Source organism: Larimichthys crocea, chromosome II, assembly GCF_000972845.2.
Source record: "Larimichthys crocea isolate SSNF chromosome II, L_crocea_2.0, whole genome shotgun sequence".
In the NCBI taxonomy this organism is placed as follows: domain Eukaryota; kingdom Metazoa; phylum Chordata; class Actinopteri; family Sciaenidae; genus Larimichthys; species Larimichthys crocea.
In genome coordinates, this window is record NC_040012.1 from 6,765,163 (window position 1) to 6,786,938 (window position 21,776).

Genomic DNA, 21,776 nt, shown 5'->3' on the forward strand with positions numbered 1-21,776 from the left:
TGCATCTGTGCGTGCATGGGTGGCGAGTTGGAATCCCCCACACCTGATTATCATCATTCTGACTTCCAAGGGTTCCTGCTAACATCTGTCAATAGCTGTTCTATTCAAGTCGACTTCACTGTGTTGCTGAGACGGAGGATTAGGTGGCATTAAAAAAGAGTTCTTGGGCACTTGCTTCAAATTAAAAGCATGTAAGCTCGTGTACCGCTACGAATGTTTATGCAAGGAAGCGCTGGATCTGGAGAAATCGTGAACAATTTTTGTGGATAAGTGGAAGAAAAAGGGTAAACTGGCCCTTGCTGGGCTTTTACTGTATTAATCCTCTTATACGAGCTGAATTTCGGGAGCTGACCTATGACTCAAAGGCGAAACTATGGCAGATTCGGAGCAGTCCGTCGCTAATCCAGATCTCACCAAGCATTCAATCGCAAAATCTGGACAGGGTTAATAGTGGTCCTAACACACTCCATCCAAAAGGGCAGAAAACATTTATTTCTGGACTAAGATTCCTCCATCACTCTGCCAACAGTGGCGTTGTGAGGGATATCAAACTGTTGGGTTTGTCACTTCTTTTCTTAGAGAGACAAAATCCAGACTCGACCCGTTTTTTTTCTCTGCCTGTGTCCCATTTTCCGAGCTGTCAGGTCCTTGTCACATGAAAACAATAGCAGGGACGAGGTGGAAAACACACGAGCCTACCTATGCAAATCCTTCACTCAGCCACCGACTGCAGGCTTTGAGTCGCACTCTTCCTAAGCTTTGATGCATCGCGTTCAAAACTCCTATCTTGACACCACGGGGCTTTAACCCGAGCTCTCTTCTCGCTGCCACAACTGCAAGGTGCCAGGAGTTCAGGGGATGAGGTTATTGACTCATGAATGCCTCATTTACCACATTTGGCTTACTCACACTTACCAAGTTAAGACATGCTCCAATTACTCACACTATCACATAAACAGGGTCATCAAAGGATGACGAACTTACTAACGTACTTGTCAATCATTCAGTCTATTGTTTTTTAATGACTAAATACAAGTTATTCGCATGCAAAGGAGTGTCGCTGTACACAAACAGCAGCATGGCTGGTGGCAAAAAAAACAAGACAAACACGTTTGTTGTCAGCAGAGCAAAAAGGCTTTCATGTTACAGTGAACGAACGGAATAAACAAGTTCCTCCTATGCTGACAGACAACCTGATTATCAAAGAAATCATCCGATTGTTCAGGAAATGAATGCAAAAACAGCTATCTTAACCCAACAGTAGTTATTAGTAGTATTATTAATCTTCGTGCACATTCGATATTTGAGCCTTGTTCACTTGAAATTCAAATTGGACGGTGAGCTACTGACAAATCTGCATAGATCCCCTGGTTTAAAGAGTACTGAGGGGAGCCTAGAAGCGGCTGACTGCTCTGTGTGTGTGGTGGGGGATTAAACAGCTTCTTCAGTTAACCGAACGCCTGCAGCGGTATTTGTGAGGTCTGAGGTCATTAGAGAGGGAGAGATGAAAGGTAGACGGGGTTCCCCCAAACTCCAGCACTGCCACAGGTGTTCTATTTTTCACAGGATAGATACAAAGACGTCGGGATGTGTGAATGGGAACGCCTACGAGCCGTATAGTAAACTGTAAACGACTTTTTCCAAGGACGACGCAAGAAAATGGGTCTGATGAATACATTAATGAATATGGGTCACATTTTAGGGCAGAGGCTCGTAAGAGACGAGATAAAATGGAAAGTGGTTTACTGAAATATTGACTGACGTATAGTTTTCTCTGTCCTGACACACTCGAAGCACTATTATTGTATGATATGTTTCCAAGCAGCAGGTTTTTTTTTCCTGGTCTAGGGCCTACGAGCACTGCTTGTAATAAATGCACAGACAGCAGGGAGAGTCGTGTAAATGGCACTTGTGTGGCTAACAATTAGTGTATTCCCAGGCCTGCCAGAGTGCCCAACGAGAGCTACTCTGCGGTGTAGAGTATCAGGGATCGATACGCACGCAGGCAGAGAGAAAACCATTAATTCTTATTAATAATGGATTAGCAAGTTATCATTTTCATGAGGCAACACTTAGTGGGAATTTGTCTGATGGCATCAGCACTGCTTGTTTTAATGGAACACTTCCATTAAGGCCTTTTCGGGCCATTAGTAGGCAACTTGTTTGCAATTAATTCCATATAAAGCTGCCTCCCCTGCAAGTTATTTACCTCGATAAAGTCAACTGCACTTCAGGCTGATTGTTTAAACCAATAAACATCATGTTTGCTATCTGCACTCTGCAGCTGAGCACCAAGGAGCTTTGTGTTGTTGTTGGGTTTTTTCCCCCCCAAATGGCACATGAACATAGCACATGTTAAAATTGATGTAGCAGGACGCTGGGACTAAATACTATGACGCAGAGTTTGTGATAATCACCTCCCCGTGGACGATGCATATCAGGTCAACATCATTTATTTTTATTATCCGGTCCTTAAATTTTAATCTTATTTTTAATCTGTCACTTTGAGTCCACGTTATAAAACAAAGCGACGCAGCTGCAATGCAGTACAGCTCCTCCACTTGTTCTTGCTGCTTCAGCCGCACTACATCATCCCTCTCGCGTTTTGGGTGGATGAATAAACAGTGAGAATGTTTTAGCTGGTCCAAATATCTTCAGGCTAAACTTTTCGTGACACGCAAGTCTTAAATATTGTCACGTCACACTCAGAAGATCCTGCTTTTAAAACACATCTCGAGCCCGTATGGGTGGGGTGTGTGTTGTTTGTTGTTGATGTTCTAACAGGTTTTTTTTTGCTTGATGGTCCGGTTTCGTCGCACGATCCGCTCCCTCCTCATTGACAGTCAGTTCACAACGCGTTCACTCCCGATAACACAGGAACCGAAAGAAACTTTCTTTCTTTTTTTCCCAGACACGATAGTGTAGTAGCTGAAGATGGATGGAGCTTTATGAGCTTTATCGGGACTTCAGTGAAATCACAAGAGCAATGCGATTCATCATCACTGGGGATAGTGTACTTAAAACAAAATGTCTAAACCTATAGGAGAGAAAAGAGGAGGGGGAAAAAAAAAAGAAAAACATCAAACTTTCAATACCCTCGTGGACCACAAAGATGGGCTTTCAATCAGGCCTTCCAGCTCTCTGTGAATTATTCAAGACAGCGGAGAAGAACAAGAACTCTAAGTGCAATTACCCTTCACTCCTCTCTTCCCAGTGTGAGCAACATTAATGTAATGGCTTTCATCTTCTCAAGCCGATTAAGAACGAGGGAGGCATCTCTGCAGCCTACTCTCTCTGTCTGTCTTCTTTTCTGTCAGTCAATGCGTGACATTTGAAAAAAAAAGAAGCTATGCATGCACACACACACACACACACACACACAGTGTGTGACCAGTGCCTGGAGTGTGCATTAAAAAAAACAAGTGTTTAAAAAACACGCGAGGATAGTCGCTTCATTGTGTGCGTCTTTGATGAGTTGTGAGGACGTGGGTGTTCCTGGTATCGCACGATTGGGAGTCTGAGGCTTTATGTTACCTGTGGTATTTAAACTGGCGCCCAAGTCAAAGATGAGTCACTACCTGTGGCTGTTTTCAACACACCTGATTCCTGAAAACAGGCAGATAAGAGCAAACGCTTCATTATGAGTTCTTTCTTTGTGCTCTTGTTGCACTGCTGCATGAGGAACAATATACAACAATGCTGTGGTTATAAAACAAGGGCGCTCTATATTTGACAGTGTCCTGTTCTCATCAACACGAGTAATTTATTTCTGGTTGGGAGACTCACTGTATCATTATCTGAAAACAACTGATGTATGGCCTGACGCGCAATGTGGACAATGCAAATGAGAAATGCAAAAAAATAAAAATCCTCCCTGTTTCCAAAGAACAGGCTCTTTATGAGGCCTACAAGACAAGCCTGCTAATGTGTCGGCTGAAGTGCGCAGCTCATCTGCATAACCCCGGGGGCTACATCACCTCCGATGTTCATTTAATCCACTTGATGAAATGCTCTCATCTGCGCTGTCATCAAAACTATGAGATTTTTTTTTTCCCATTCCGGAAGCGTGAAGGACGGCCGACTGCTGCATTTGAAGGCATGTGTGTGGGCGGACAGCGGCGGTAAGTGTCAACCTGGGGACACTCCGCATGCAAAACAAAATACGGGGAGGGGAGTAGTACATTTTGAATGCAGCTTGAATATGTAATAAAGTATATAGTGTGACACCTTTGTAATGGAAATCCAAACTACTCTGTAAAGTTGCAGCGGGAATACAAAAGAAGGAACTGATGGTGGGCTTCACTACTACTGCTGCTGCTGCTGCTGCTGCTGCTGCTGCTGCTGGGTAAAGTCCAGTGGTCACCTTGGCTTGGGCCCTGACATTAATAGACCAGTGTGGGGAAAATGTTAAGTGTGTTAAGTGATCCCAGGAGGAGGGGGGGGTGGGTCGGTGGCTTGGCCTGCTCAGATGGCTCCTAGCTCGTCTGGAGATCCCATTTTGGGGTTAGCTCATCATCCATCACCGCGAACCCCCATGCGACCCCCGCTAACCTCATTAATTTGCCTCCCTTAGATTAGCCCTCCCTCAGAGACCACAAAGAGCCCATGCCATTGTTCTCGTCGTCTCACCCACACGGCCCCGGAGGTCTTAAGTAATTCAACTCTCCCCCAGCCAAAATTGAGGGGAGAAATTAAATTATGTTACTGTAGGAACCCGGAACAACAAAGAGATTGTGTCTTTACATGCACCAACAGGCTCTTTGTTTTGTTTTTTTTTGTTGCCTCCCTTATGATTTAGCATCTTTGAAACGCTACAGTGACCATTTACCCATGAAATAGCTGCCACTTGAGATCCGAACCATGTTTTATGTCCACAGGCTGTTTGGGCTGAGTTAAATGCTTTTAAATGCACCTCAGAGGACGCTCCAAAAGTAAACAATACACAGGTGTGTGGCGAGGCGCCTGTGAGATATTTGATTATGCCCTATTTAATGGGCGCCGCCTTGACTTTCTCCGATCCGGAGAACTGATCCAAGGATATGACTAAAACAGCCGCACCCTTCGATGCTTCGAATACTCTCTGCATAAAGATCTCTCAACACAAATGAATCCTCATCAAATCTTCCAAATCCCTGCTAATTATTTCAAATCAGAGTAGCCTGAGATTAAGTGAGAACGTAAGAAGTAATGCGTAATGAGGAGCAGTGAGGAAATGCAGCGTCTTCTGTCAATAAACGCATCGCTGTGAATTAAAACGTCTTCCTCTATCTGCCCTTTGTCTGGAAGGACACCGGCGATTCTTGTCGTCCTGTGGCACCGCCGAATCCGGGACACAGCCGAGGTTTTTGGGTGACCGCCTGTGGCCCTTCTATTGAAGCTCCCTAATTAAACTATTAATCTCACATCATTAACCTCTGATGACTCTTTCCTCCCTCAATTCTGACATTGCTGCGCCGGCTTATGAAAACAACTTCCCATCGTATCTCCACCACCTCTAAAATTGCATCCCTCCGACACTTAATCTTGCAGATGTTTTTTCATATATTGCTTCCCTCCTCCCCCCAAATGCTTTTCTCAAAAGCGCATTTTCCACACCTTACTTCTTCTCCCTCCACCTCGGCCACTCTCTCTCTCGGCGTGCCTGTCTGTATGATGTGTGTGGACCACAGCTGTGTGCTAACTGCATTACTCTCAAAAGTGGCTCTCCAAGGTGGATATGGTTACTTTTAATTAAAAAAGAATCAATTTCTATCCCTGTCAGTTTTTGAACTGGGTGACCATATGGACACTTAAAAAAATACAATCCAATTCCCAACCTCCCCCCCGCCCCCCACCTCAGCACCACGTCTGGCCGCCTCTCTGCAAACCACTCTGCCACTTCCATCACATCAGTCTATTGTAGGAGCTCTGGAAATTGCCAAATCAATCTATGGATGTTGTTTTGTAGGCTCATTTCTTCACACTTTTTTTTGTTCTCTGGTAAAATATGCGATATTATCAGCTATTTGGGGATATTCCCGTCAAAAGCAGAGGTATATTTAACATAGCAGCCCTGTGGGGAAACCTCCTAGTGCTCTAGCCACTGCAGAACTACAATTAATCTATTGGTGCAACATATGGGAACACAAATAAGATGCTAAAAGTTTGGGGCGTGAAACAGTGGTTTGATATTTAAAAAAAAAAAGTCACTTAAAACTTATTAAGATAATTACTCTTCCATTGTGAGCCTTCTACCACTTGGGGCTGAAAAGCAGGCTCAGGGTACAAAGGCCTCTGTGGTCTTCACATGAAAAGAATATAACATGCACCCGAGATTATAACATGAGGAGACACATACATCAAAAGCTTATTAAAGCCAATGAAATAACTCACAATGACAGCACTGCAAAAAGATAACCATTACATTTAAGTAGCTGGGTATGTGTGACTTTGAGGCTGACCTTGTGGGCCAGTGGCCTATTGTGTACAAGGAGGGCTGTATGGAGAGCTGGTTGATTAGGCTGATCCCCCAGGGGATCGATGGGACGTCTGCGATCAGCACTCAGAGTAATCACACTGTATTGTGTGCCTACTCAATGACTGCTGTAAGATAAATGATGTCACAGGGCCTATAACACTGATAGTGCTGCTGGAGGATTTCTTGTACTTATTTGTTGGCCCCTAAATCATGATGAATGCGTCGCGCCAAACAAACGGCATGACAACAACCTTTGAAAATGCAGACATCCGAAAGCGGCGAAACAATGCGCCGCAAAAACCAACTGTGTGTTTATGTCACACGTTTGCTACCTGTGGTTGTTGAACTTTTTCAAGGGGTGTGGGGGGGGAGATGAGGACACCAGACCGAACCCATGTAATCAGAAACTTGCCAGGCACCCCCACGCCCATAATATCTGTCTGGTGCCCTGTAATACAGGAAATCCAAACCAGAACCATCAAGTTCACATAACTAAGTTGCATACAAATTACAGGCATCAAATGCGGACAACCCTGGCATTAGTGGTAGGTGTTATTTTTGCCCCCCCCAACTGTCTTATTTTAATTCTATGTCTGTTTGCTTTACAGTCTGTGTAATAGCAGGTCTGGGCCTTTTTCCATGTGTGCTTACATTAAACTACAACCATAGGTTAGCCTCGGACCGGAGCCAGGCCTTTCTGTAAGTTCTGATCTTTTAATACCAAACTCAGATTTCTCGAGTTCCTTCAGTGTTTTGGGCATATCTTCGCTTGTACCAGCTTGACCACAGCGGAGTATCTTTGTCTGTTAATTAAAATACTTGGCTCTGTGTTTTTATCCGTAAATAATATGATTACCGAAATTAGAGACCGGGGGGGAATCTTGTTCTCATGGAGACAGGGAGGCACAGAACAAATGTCAAGATACAGTAGGACATTGTCTACGTTAACCCAGTGTTCAGAGGTCATAGTTCACAGTAAAACACAAGCTGTGTTTGGCTCTGTGTGCGTCTTTGAATATCTCCATGTTGTTCTGGAAAACATGCCCTAAAAGGCAAAACATACTGTAGATACGACGGTGACAAAATATGGCTTTTGCCATCCTGCATATTTGCTTAATATTCGCCTTTTCTTGTAGCTGTCTGCACAATATAGATTAAAAACAGCACAATAGCAGCACAGCTTTATAATCAGGTCACATCCAAACTCTGGTCCACACTGGGCATCTGACAGACTCAGCACATTTAAAATAATATCTTGGCACCTTCAATGCAGCCGACATTACCTTTTTTTTTCTTTCTTGATGATCTCTTTAAAAAAAAGCGTTGCACATGCAATTGAATCAATTTCGTTCATCCCCTTGGTGGCAATTAAAATGCAGGCAGAGAAGAGCATGCACAGGATGAGAGCCGCACGAGATGACAATAAATAAGAGTGCACAACAATAAATAAACTACTGACAATGCAGATCTTTTTGTCAAGAAGTATCCTAGCCCATTATTCATAGACCAACAATTGTCTTGCTGCTATTTAATTCAATCCTTCAGACAGTTAATCACTACAAAGTCACGCTTTATTTATTCAGAGTAATTGTTACTAGTTTTGATTGCATGGGAACGGCAGCGTGAATGGATGGATACAGCACAGTGCGGCGTGTCTTTAAACTCCTTCAGCTACAGCCGAGGTTCGACTTGGTCCGATCACATTACAGGCAGACAGCAAAGACAAGTCTTGCCAGACCACAAGAAAACAGACAGAAGTGCAAAAACTTTTTCCTGCAAGGTCAAGTTCACACTGATACCTCGCAAAAAAAAAAACTTGAGACACGCCGTGAGAGACAAAGATCTGAGCGAGCTGAGACAAAAAAGGTACAGAAAAACAAATCCTACCGGACTCGTGTACGAAAGGACGGGGCAGTTGGCATGGTCGGGTGAAGGCAGAGAATGGGAGGGGGTCGGGGGTATAATTGAATTACAGTGACCCTATGGCAGCACTATAGGTGAGGTCATGTGTTGAATTAATTCTGTCCCTGACCTCGTCTTCGACAGGGCAGTGCCTTCTTGGCCGCCCCCTCCGAGATCCGAAGCAGCAGCAGCGGTGACACATCTTTCTGAGCCTGGCCTTCTTCCAGCCAGAACCGTCATTCAGACTGACAGCCAGTCACTGTGGCTGATGGAGCATTATTTTTAGCACAAATGCTAAAGCTCTCTCTATATATATATATAAAAACATGCATTTTGATGAGCAGCTATGTATGTTTAAGCGTAAAGGGGAATAAAGTAACACGCCTGAAATTATTCTCAAAGAACATGAGTGCAGCAAACGGGGAGGGGGGCTAAAATGTTCTTAGTGTCAAAATACTTATGAAGCTTAAAGTGTATCCAGGAGGAAGCATGACTTCACAGGTGAATGAGGTTACTTACTGTCTGCCAGCGAGGAGAACACCACACAGCTGAGGAGAATCAGGAACAGCAATGCCCCTCTGGGCAGGAAGGGCACTGCCAAGTGAATATTAGGCACCATGTTCCAAGTTGGCACTGCTCCCTCCTCGGTCCCCTGCTAGACACGTCCCACTCTGACAGGATCAAAGACTAACACCTGGGAGAGAAAAAACACGCAGAGCAGGAATACAGAAGCATTAGTATTCAAACTTGCCATGTATTTGCATATATTTGAATGAGCATAATAAAGCAGAAAGCAGAAATATCAAACGTGAGTCAGAGCAGAGCAAGAACCAAAGGGGACGGAAGTTTCGTATTACTCGTACGAAAAAACACACAGCGCTGGAGATCTTTGGTCGTGATGAACGAGGCGCCCAGTACCCAATACAGAACCCTGCTCGGGGCAGGGGGGGAGAGTACAAGTGAAGCGAATGTAACATGCAAACTACATCAGCAGAAGGATTATGAAACAAGTGCAGCGTGGAGCTGCAAAGAAATCATGGGGAAGAACAAAGGAGAGGTCAGGAGGCAGCGTTCAGCTCCTCAGCTATCCTCAAAACCCCAAAGGACCTCTCCTAAACAACCCTCCCTAAGGGCCGCCGCCCACTTAATGTCCCCCCCATTAAGAAATTGAAACTGTGTCATCCAGATGGGCTCAAATCACACAGAGTGGCATGATCTCATAACATGACAACATGTGTGCGTGCGTAAACATTCATGCAACACCAACTCCCGAGGGGTGAGGGGGCGGCGTGGATGGTCAACAAAGGAGTAAGCAGGTGTACTGCAAATTAACCATAATTAACCAAGCTATAAAACCAGAGAGCATCGCTCCATCAGTTTAAGTAGTGGGTGGAGATACAAAAACAAGGGCTGTCCCACAAATTAAAACCACACAAGCAGTGATTTTTCTTTGTCTTTTTCGGAATTAGATTTAACGTAGGAAATGACTAAGCCCTCTGATAAGATTTAGATATATGACCTTAAGTTTGTTACAGTCTGCAGTTTCGATGTCTAATGCTATTACGAACAAGTAACTGTGTATCCCAATAAACCGAGCTAACTGAATCTCTTATCCCTACACTGTAGCCCATGGCCATCTGTGATGAGTAATCAGAACGTAAAGCAGACCACAGTATGGTAAGGACAGATATCTCTCTAAGAACTCAAATGAGAAAAAAAAGTTTGAAAAGTTTTACAGTACGCTTTTACTTTTCTGTCTTCAAGGGCTCGCTGACAACGATCCTGTACAAAAACCTTTCACAAGAGGCCTTTTTTGGAATTGAGTTGAAACATTTCTCGTCTGTTCAGTCGAACTGCCGAGTTTATAGCGGCGACCGAACAATACCGATTGCTGATATTTGTGAAAAGCGAAAGAGAGAGCGCTCACAATGCCGAATATCTTGAGGCTTGCTGGGTGGCCGGTCAGCTTTAGTCTATTCAGTTCAGCTAAATAAGTTAGAGTGTCAGGAACACAATGCCTCCAGTATCTTGTGGGGAAAGAAAGAAAAAAAAAGCCTTTCCATTCTTAAGCCTGTGGAGGTGTTGAGCAGCCCATTACTCATGTGGCTATTTCAATGCGTGTGGAAACACTGAAGAAGAAGAAGAAGAAAAAAAAAATGCACACACCGGGCACCTCTCTCCGACCACCCTCTTTGAAACAAAACCAAGGAAAACACTCTGCTAGGCAGAGATCTGAGCAGAGCAACAAAAAAAAAATTCAAAAGTTTCCTTCCCTTCATGTGAGCTCTGCTTGAACCTATTTCGACATGGCTCCTGGCAAAGGAAAACACAGGCACTGCTGAGTAAAATGATGTGAAGGAATGCTACTCGCGAGTCACGCTGCTGATGCTTCAACCTGGGCACATTTGCAGACAGGTATCACTGACGGCCAGCTCTTCATCACTATTTGTCACTTAGAGGAATGCGCCTCCGGGCTTTCATGTCTACTAAATTTCTGATGGCGACACGCGTTGCGTCTAAGGAATTTTCCAAACACGGTGAGCAGCCAACATCATCCATCGTCCGTGAAAGTTCAAGCGGCGATCGTATCAGGTTGTATTACGCTCTTCCTTGCACGTAGATATTTTTTTTTTTAGGGGGAAATACAGCTACAATCATTCATAAAACTCTGGAAAATAAGATTCACATTGTGTCTTCACCTTTACTGGTGATGAGAAAGAAGCTTAAAGAACATTTAGGCCCCGTTTCTTATTTTAAGTTAATACCCCGAGTGAGCTTTGCAAAATGAGTGCAACTCACATCAAGTTTGCTGGCTGACAAATTTGTTTTGACACACATTTTTTTATGTACGCCAGCGTTGCGTTGGTTCATGTCGGTTGGGTAGAGAGAGTGAGTGAGGCTGATAGAGTTGGCTACTCGCCGTGCTCCAAACCCTTGGCGGTGGAGGGATATCTTTTACAGCAGATGCCAGAGAGAGGCAGATGCTTTTCATCTTCAATGAGACAAATTCCTAGAGCGAGGTTTATTCTTTATTTATATAGCTACTTATTTATCCCAGTGCAGCTTGGTGCCTCCCAGCAGCACACAAATACTATGGGACAAACACTTCGCTGCGATGTGTGTGTTGTGTTTGTGCCATGGCGCCGGTGCTACTAGAGAAGAAGGGACAGGGCACGAACGCGGAAACGGTGCAATGTGATTCCAAAATCTGAGCAAGTGGCTCGGCACACAGGAAGACATTGTTTGCAACCATGTGGGAGAGCGAGGGAGAAACGGTAAGAACGTGTAGGGGGCGGACGTCTGCCCCTGTTTGACTGTACGTGAATCCTTCTGTCTCGGTAATGAATTCATTCTGAAGTCTGGTTAGTGTTTGAGAGTACGAGAGGAAAAGTATTAACACCGCATAATTATGGGTAGAATGATCTTGCAGATTATTTCACCAGAAATTAAGATGCTAATTAATAAACGCATAAGTAGGGAGGATGAATTCAGGAGCTAAATTGTTTCACAGCGAGAGTAGATTATCTAAATGAATACGGTTTAAAACCGCGGCACACAAACTAAAACAGTGTTTTATAAACCAGCGGGCCAGAACAGTTATCAAAGTGCATGTTTTTAAAAATAAATTACGGCATTTAGCAAATAAAATTTTATTTAATTACCGATTAATTCTGTCTGACGTGACCTGAGGCTGCATTAGCCAGTGTACCGTTTACGGAGACAAGAATTTTTATTGCGTCTGTGCAAACATATTAGTTGATGAACACGATGACGTGTCCTGATATAAAAAAAGTAATTAAGACAAAGTCCAAGATCCAGTAGTCCCCTCCACCTCATTATCACTAATGACACCTATTGAAGAAACAAGGAGAATGTTTAATAAACTCCAGCTTCAAGCTTTCTGGGTCAATTAGCTCAGCCCCAAAAAACTTGTTGAATCACTCGACAATGACATGTCGGCGGTGAAAGCAGAGGAGCGTAACCCGGGATAAACAGAATTTATGGCGCGCCTTCGGATCTTCTGTCCAATTTGTCAAGAAGTCAAGACCATGAATCCTATATATAGACGGAGGACTCTATGGTGGCGACATTTTATCTTAACACCATGACGGACAACCAAGACAACAGAAGGTTATTAAAGCGATACTGAAGTTGAAATAACCTTAGCCCAAATCTACCAGACACTAGCCGGGGCGATGTATTTTTAAAAAAGAAGCTTTGGAGTCTCGAGTGTCTGGGGAGTTTCTCAGTAATGCAGAGCGTGATGTATATTGTCTCTATACGCTGTATTATAGGCAGAGCGTGACACACGCTGTATAATATATATGCTGTATTAAAGGCAGACGACTAAGAGGTTTAGTGAAGTAATTAACGAGGGAACAATGGGATGTGAACGTTTCAAACGGCAAACTGTGGAGGACAAAGGAGCTTTTGAGGGAGTTGAGTGGGGAGGGGAACATTGCAAAAAAAATAACACACCTAGCCTGTTTGCCTCCTACATAAGGTGCCTGTCGTTCAAGTTATTACCTCGAGTGTTTGTGCGTGTGTGTGGCAAGGGAGTGGCCACCCATACAGAACTGGTAGTCCACAAACATACAATGCGAGACACAGCTGCGCAAAAGAGAAAGAGAGGCTGAGTAAACACTACTATTACACTAACTACAGGTAGCATCCCTGTTCTCCATCGTTTCCATCCCTCCTACTCATGTTCTCTCTCTCTCTCTCTCTGTTTAATGGGTCATCCTGAGCACGGGGAGGTGGGACAGCTGAGATATATGGCTGCCAGTGTGGGGAGCTAATCATGGCCGTCTCTGGAGGTGATAAACCCAGACCGGAGAGGTTTGTGTTGGCGCAGCCTCCAACGGCTCCATAAACACAGTTACAAGCCGCATTTCGACAGCAGTGTTTTGGCCCCTGATTAGTTTTCCATGCCCTAGAACGCCTCACCCTCACAAGTCTTTTTTTTTACCTCAGCAGTGAACACACACCACAAGACCCCAGGAGAATAACTGCAAGCCAAACGAGCCCCGTATTATAAAATGAAAGCGTAAAGTAACAAAATTAGGTTTTCCCTCTCCAGCTCTGAGAGCCTCGCTCTATCCACAGACTTGATGGTGCGTGTCTTTTCTTTTTTCTTTTCTTTTACATAGCTGCGACAAGGCCCTGCATTGAAATCCGCCTAACAAAGGGTAATGTCCTGTGACCTATCAGGTTTTACAGGACTTTTGTTTACAAGCCGTTTCCACAGAGTTAATTGTTAACGCACAAGACTGAGAGATCGAAAGACACCTCCACCAGACGAGCGCGCTTCCTTAAGTTGAGCAATACAAAGTGATTATGCTGACCTAGAACGGAAAGCACGGGCGTAATAAATCACACGAGTCAGCCGTCTTCCTTTGTGTGGATGACGCCATGAGAGAGACATCACGCTGTCGCTTTAAAACACTTCGATAATTAAGCATAATAATACTACAGCCACGTTAAATGTATGCAGACATTTACAGCATGTATGACACATGTGTGAGGAAATCTATGACTCATCTGGATTTAATGGAGCAGGCTCACCAGAGGCACCAATCTGCCTCTCAACAGATAGCAAAGACTGTCGAATACTGGCTTCACCCATATGATACAATGTCGATTGACATTTAGTCTGGTTGAGTGAACATTTAACAAAACTCAGGCACCTCCATAAATTGCCACTGAAGTAGGGATTTACAGTCACCTCTGGGGGGGGGGGGCTACCAATCTTTTCAGCTGCAAATCAATCTGGGAATGAAAGGTGATATGTATTACACTGATACGTATTACACGGAGTAGAAGAGACATACCAGAGTGCCACTTCCATTTGAATTTATTGGAGAGTGATTATTGGCGTTGTCGAGCTCGCAGAGCAAGGAGAAAATGGTTTGCACTACAAAGTGCTGGGCAAAGGGCCCGCAATAAATCAAAAAAAGCAGGCTCAATGTAAAACAGACATTCATCAAATAAAAGCAACGCTGTGTATAAAACCGGACCAATCGAGTGGATGAAAACGTAACACCGACCTCCTGGACCCGTATTTACAGAACAGGAACCAGTTCTGCTTGAACAAATTCATAAAAACATAAAGTGAAATCATAAAAGATAATGTTTAACTCGTAATACACGACAGGACACCATATTTTTTATTCAAAGGGATTTTGTATGGAAAACATCTGGATCAGGAGTTTGACTTGATTTTTATTTATCGTCACAGATAGTACCATTATTATGAATATGATCATTACTCTCCATCTTTGTCTTACTGAGATGTTCTTTGCTTCTTTTTTTTTAATCTCGGTTTATTTTGAGGTGGCTTTTTGATTTGAAAAGTGGTATATAAATAAATCTTATTGTTATTATTTAGGCCAAACTGTAATTCTCTCAAATCTGGGGCGTAGATAAAACTTTGTGTTGCCTCTAAAAATGTCAATGTCAACAGCTCGCTCTAGTTTAAAGATAAAACAAACAAACAAAAAAAAAAGGTTTTAATATTTCTGTTTGTTTACATTTGAGAAACTTCTACAATTGAATTACTGCATAATTAAGAATGATTCTGTGTTACGGCCAAAAGGATTAAGTTTGCAATTTAAACTGAGACACGTTCTCCGCAGCAGATGTGCGTATATATATCTAAAAGGAAATTCACACCGTCAAGCAAGAAAGATGGGCTAAGACGTCACCACTTGACGGTTTGCTTGTGGACAGATGGTGCCATAAAATGACTAGGCAGGCAGCACAGAAGGCATGGATAGCACCCCCCACACACCCCCTCCTCACACCACGTAGAGGACTTCCAACCCCTCCCTCACGCACACACACACACACACACACACACACCACCCCCTGGGCAGAAAGCCTGGTCTCCGCCAGTAAAAGACAAACAGAGTGAAGGCATGTGAGCAGAAAGACTGGCAAATACAGAGCTCCATAGATCAATAGCTGGCCAAACAGAGGCAGTTGTTGGGGGCTCAGCTCAATCCGCAGATATATCACGGTGGATTTCTAGCAACCGGGAAGTGCTGAAATATTAGAAAAATTAAGAAGTGTAGACGTAAGGTCCATGGAAGGGATATGAAACTGGAAACACACACTGTATAACCAGGTTTTCTCACTAGCACTGCTCAGAAAAGAAAGAAACCTTCTCGTTCTCTACAGGTTTAAGTGTTTTTTGATTTTCTACAGGTTGGGCTGAGGTGAGGATTTTTGAGCCTAACTTTATATAAGAGCATAGAAAGGGGGCTTTCGAGGGCTTCATACTATTCAGCAGGTGTCTCCACTGTCCTAAATCAATTACCTCTAGCCAGCCAGTGCTTAGGGCAGGGAGGGGGTATTGTAAATCAGCTTGGTGTCAGGCCAGATTAGTGACTGTAACGGGTGGGGAGTGAAGCTCTTTGGCCAGCAGGGACCCTCCAGAGCACTACATGAGAACCAAGCTGTGGCTTGTAACTCTTGTAATTGTTTGCAATACGTTGTACTAATAATACTAATATGTACTAATATATCATTGGAGAAAATGCAAATCAATGAGCAGAACTGCCGATGTAGTACTGGATTTATAGGATTCTTTCATTATCAGCAAAACCAGAGATTCTTACGTGTTGTTTCATTTTATCCGTGCTGGACATCGTGACATGAACTGTGCACGCGTTTACAGCTCTAAAGGAACCAGGATTTGTTGACTCACGCTTGCAAAATTCAAATTGGCTGTAGAAGGATTAGCCAGACTGCTATTAATCTGAAACTGTGGTCATTCGCTCGCTCGTTTGGACTGGACGGAAGGCCTGTGCTCGTCCAACTTCAAGCACGAAAGGAGCCTCTTATCTCGCTACCTCCCTCAATGCAAATCTAATTCAGAGGAAGTGTTATGTCAGCAACAATCTTCTCCCCACTAAACACAGAGGGCATGCATCGACATTGTGGTCTGCGTTCACTTTAGTGGCCACGGTTTCCCATAATAAATGTTGTTTGTCTTCAGTCAGAGCTGGATAAAAACTGTATATTGAGACAAAGATTTTATTATTTCACTTGACAACAGAGTATGTAAACCAAGCAGGGAAAACAATCCTCTGTGGTCCAAGGTACAGAGGAACAAACCCTGTGTTGACACAGGGAGGGGTTGGACTAACTCAGGGAGGGCTGGGAAAAGCACTCGTGGTGGGAAACAGAAACATTGTACCTGATGGTGTCTAGGGCGACGCTTAAGGTTCTGTTTTCAAAGGAGGACCCCCTCCAAAGGACTTGAAACGTTAAAGAAATGAGGTCTGTGTGTTACACAAAGAAAAGCCTCCTGGTCCACCTGAAACAGTTAAGACCTAACAGACTTAACACGGGTTAGCTGCCATTTCAAATGTGGGGGGAAAAAAAAGAGGATCCCCAAGTCCTAATCCAACTCCTTCCCTGCGTCCTATTACAGACGGCTATCCTCTCAGTCCAACTAGTGAAAGAGGCAGATTCTAATAAGCTATTCTGTCTTTCTGTCAGTCTGTGTTTCTCTCCATCCTCTGGTTTCCTCCTGCTGCTCTCTATCTCTCTCTCTCTACCTCCCTGGTCATGTCTCCTTCTCTGTCTCTTTCTCTCTGTCTGAGCCATGAGCCATGTCTGCTGGAGCAGATGGAACCATATATCCCCATTGCTCTCCGGAGGCCCGAGGATTTAAAATGTAAAAGAGATGAGTGCGGCAATAGGCAAGGACCAGTCGATAAAGGGTAAGAGAGGCTTAGACCATGTTCATCAAACAAAGTACAGTGCCCCTAAAAACTATGACTAAAAACTATAAAGGTGGAGATTTAAGGCCGCTAACCTGGCATGTCTTTCCTTAGTGTCTAATCCGACATGATATGAGCAACAATTTTGAAGTTGCGTGGCTTCTCAAACTTGTTTTTCTTGGGTATACATCAGCATTTATACATTTGGGCCGACTGTTGATCAAACAGAACCGGAAAGTTTAATTCAGTCCCTTGAGCGTGGCATTGACCATCAGTAATGAACATAAATGATCAGCTTCCACCCTAAAACAAACAACTTAACTGAATGCTAATAGTCAGCAGCCCCATGCGAACAAATTGCTGCTTCTGAGTTTTCCTCTTTAGGTTACTTTGGTCGGAAATGTGGAGTCAGACTTCGCCTTCCTCCTCACCTCACCTCAGACCACCTTTCGGGTAATGAGAAAGCATTTGGACGCTGTATCTGTCGTCTGCGAGAAGATTCTGCTTCACCCTCCGTCTCTGGGTGGCAGGTTGACAGACAGGAAGAGTGAAGAACAACAGGCAGACGAGGTCGTGAGCAGTACAATCGATTGCCAGCTGACTAGCAAGGTCCATTATACTGACAGGCCGGAGCCACAACACGACGACCTGCACTCCACCAACGTCCTCATTACTACCTATGAATCTCTCGCTGGGACCAATCTCTCTTGCGCACTTCGCCTTTCTTGCTCTCCCTCGCTTCTCTCCGCAGTACGTTTCCCTGGGCAAAGCATAAGACTGAATTTCACTCTGTCAATCTGATGGAAGTGTTTTAAAAGAGGGAAAAGCCACACCTAAGCCCCGGCACTTAGCTTCACGCGCTGGGCAAGCAATGGATCCAGAACAAAGACGACATGGGATAATACACTGTTCTTCAAAGCGACGTTCTTGAGAAGGATGCAGCCTAAATGTACATTTAAAGCCTGTGCAATCTTGAAGAAATTTTAACTGTCTGCTGGAGGAAAACGTCTGCCATATTAAACATTTCATTTCTCATTCGCCCTGTCTTTCAGCTATGCTATCTGCTCTCCTCATTCTTTTTCTCCCCCACCATCCCTCTAGTTATTCTGGAAATCCTTAGTCCTTGGAAGACTTATTTGTACTCTCTCCCCCACCCTACCGTACCTCACCCCACCCTACCCCTTCTCCCTCACAGTACAGCTGCAGATAGGATTTACCTGCAGCTGAGACAGCCTCCAGACTATCAATTACCACCAGTGTAGAGTCACTGTTCTGCAGCTTGGCTAACAAGACATACACACACACACACACGCACAGATCTCTTCGACACATCCAGTTAGAGAAATTCTGAGTTGACTGTGAGTCAAAGGATTTCATTAACTAATCAGATAGTTTGGTGAAAATCCACTTTATGAATAAAAAAAATCGAGACAAGAGCGTGAATACGTCCAATCAAGCAAATTGGTATTTAGGTTAAGTGTTCTATGAAAGGAGAGCAGGAATTATGAGTGAAGATGCCATCTTCAGTAAAATCAAAGAGCACCGCTGTCACTGCAGGAATTACAATCACACCCTAAAAAAAACGAGTTCAGGAGCCTAAAATAACAGCAAAGGTAGTGCTGTGACTTTTGACTTTCAAATCATGTTCAAGGATGTGTGGGTGAGAGTGTTGGCTCGTGCTTGAATTTGCAATTGATAAAGTGCAAAAAAACATTTACAAAAAAAGGCAAAACTTTGAGGCCTCTCTGCAGACATCATGTTTGATTGGTCGGAGATGTGCTGAAAAACAGACCTCTCACCAAATTCTTCCTGACATGTCATCCCACTCTTTGACAACTATTAGACTGAGCAGCAGGCCATTACACATACAGGAAGACATGCAGAGACAGGACCTGTCACTCACCTCACCGGATCCACCCTGACGCCCAAAGTGCCTCTGTCAGGTCAACAAATGAAAAGCCATCACAGCCAATGTTGCAGTCATCAAGCTGAGGTCATTCCATGGACTGGTTAAATGCTATCTTGCCTGTTAAACGTGGTTGAGCGTGTTGGCGCTCAAGGCGTCGGCATACCACTTCGTTGATGCGCCATCGCGGGAGGTGGGCAACCAGCCAGGAAACAGAGATAATGTTGGGGGCATGGACTAACACTTCCCAATAAAACTCTTATGAGAGCTACAGCTTGCAATCTAGCAATGCTTGGTCACATAGTCGGTCCATACGGCTACCGCGGTAAGCCTGTGAAGGCAGCTTAGTGAATTCCTTTCAAGTGAGCCGCCGTGTCTAGCCGTGGCAGCAGGGCAGCGATCGTTAAGATAACATATTCGGGTCAAAAGCTGAATGAATGTGCATTAACAATGAACTGGATGGAAACTCTTCGTAAAGCACTCGCAGCTCACCATCAAACCATTAAAACCACTAACCTCATGAGACACTGAGAAGTGGAGGGGTGGGTCGACCAACATGTGCAAAAATGTACTATGCATTATTTACCTCATACATAATTAGATCGTGAGTTTAAAGGAGTTTCAGCGCTTTAAATGTTCATCCTGGCACTTATGTTGAATTTCTAAGCGTTAGATGCAAAGGGGCTTTTCGCACGAACGATAAAGAACTGGCTATCCCCGTATCTCCCTTTAACTCAACCAGTCCTCTTGTCTGACTGTCAGCCTAGGCAGCCAAGTCTCCCATGTTTACTAATGTAGAAGCAACCCCTTTATCAGGGAAGAGATTTGTAGGGAAGAGGCTGGGGATTAGTCATCAAATTACCAGGCAGACAGCATCCCTGCTCCAGGGTTGTGAAGCGGTAATCTCTGAGGCTGAAGGGGGAGATCCAGATAAAGGTTTGGGATTGGTGCTGTGGAACTCCAAACCCCAAACTGTGCATAAGTAAAATATGAAAGTTTCAGGGGAGCTTTTTTTTTTCTAAGCAAGTTCCCTCTTTTCTTTTCTTTTCTTTTTTTTTTGTGGTGACTGCTTTTACAGGACCAGATCACATAATATAGTTTCTCCCACGTTGTTGGGTCATGCAATGTCATTGCAAAGACTTTTGATAGGTGAAAGCTCTCAAGCAGGAATGCCGTAGCTAGGCAGGGCTCGTGGAATTAGATTTCAGTGGCCTTGCCCATGGTTCTTGTATTGTCACCTCGCTGCCCTCCCTTAAATAAGCAGTGCACTCCGCAGAGAATACCCCCTGGACACAGGAATGTTTCATCAACGCCTCAGCCCCCAGCATCCTTACGGGGCCACAGTGGGCCAACAGGCAGGCTATAAATAAGTCAGGCATTATAATGAAACCAAATGAATCTCCATCCATCTTCCCAAAACAAGGCAGGGACCTCTGAGTTCAGCGGGGAAGAAGAGTTATTGCCTGAGCGTTTGAGGACGAACCACAAGATGAACAAAAGCCAAACGTTACAGTGATGCTGAATACGTCTCTCTGTAAAACATACAACACACATGTGCACCTCTCCAATGCTGGAGAGGCGTGTGAGGACTTATTCCATTATGACATCTTATAGATAGCGAGGTGGCCGGTGCTACTTGCTGCTATGCGGGACCAGCAGCATTGGACTGTTGAAAAAAGAAATCATAACTTTGGAGGAAGTGACAGGAGGGCTGATAAAGTAATCAAGTAGAATGTCGAGTCTAAGCCAGGCATTTGAAGAAATTGGGAGGCTGAGCAAACAAGCGGGGTAGTGGAGCCAGAGGGATAAATCAGCCACATGACCGTACTCCCACAACCCAGCACCAAATAAATCAAGCCCACATTCAATTTTATTTGCTTTACTGCAGTTTAGCATCACAGTTATCCCCTCACACTCAAGAGCAAGGTAAAGCTGCGACCTTTAATTCCCTTTAACGACATCCACAAGCAACCAATCTGACCTCGTCTCCGCAGGAAGCAACTAATAAATGTAAGACATTAGCAGCGCATCATGCGGTAATTTCCGTGATATGACAATAAGGGAATAAACAGTGTCCTTACAATAGAGGGACAACAGTCAGTTGTATTATATTTTGCCACGACCACTTTGTGTCCCCCATTGCTGCACATTTCACGTACGCAAGCATAAGCTTTGGTCTTGTCATACATATACAGAGTACAAAAAAAAAATGCGGCTGCCTCTGAAAAATGTAGGCTGTTTCAATCAAATGTGGAGGCGTAATGGGATGATGTGGAATTGAAATGAGTTTTGTGCAAGGAGGGAAATGTCCTCTCTGACAAAGCGGATTTGTGTTCCCATCGAGAAACCAATGGTTGCAATGCATAGAGCTGAGGTTTAAATCAAAAAAAAGGTGCGAGGCTATGAGCGCGAAACAGACTCTCTCGCTGCCGCTGATACCTGGGCATAAAATGTAGATGGGTACATCTAAATGTAGAGTAGGTAAGAAGAGAGGTGCATACAATCTTAGCCTGAGCATTGTGTGATCTTACTTGTTTTCAATTCACCTTAAAGAGACAATAATCTAAAGCTAAACGGCCACATGCAGCGGCCTTTCACAGGACCATTTTTACTGTTTACTTCAATATGATTGCTCAAAGTGTTATTAGCATACCTCTGCACATGTGAAAGCACAGCTACAGACCTATCCTGGCCGTGGCTGTGCTCCAGTATATTCCCCAGTGTCTCTTAAGTCTCCCACTCCCCTGTGTTCACAGCACTCCCCCCCCCTCTGTGTGTTCAT

General features: G+C 44.1%; 1 protein-coding gene across 16 annotated transcripts in view; it reads right to left on the reverse strand.

Moving 5' to 3' along the window:
* Nucleotides 1-21,776, reverse strand: part of LOC104931439 (receptor-type tyrosine-protein phosphatase F) — a 155,090-nt gene that overhangs the window by 91,648 nt on the left and 41,666 nt on the right. For all 16 annotated transcript variants that reach the window (XM_019263528.2, XM_019263523.2, XM_019263539.2 and 13 more), the window contains exon 2: nucleotides 8,879-9,053. In XM_019263528.2, coding sequence (XP_019119073.1) covers nucleotides 8,879-8,978 — 100 coding nt within the window. In that variant the 5' untranslated portion in view covers nucleotides 8,979-9,053. The remainder of the gene's footprint in view (nucleotides 1-8,878; nucleotides 9,054-21,776) is intronic.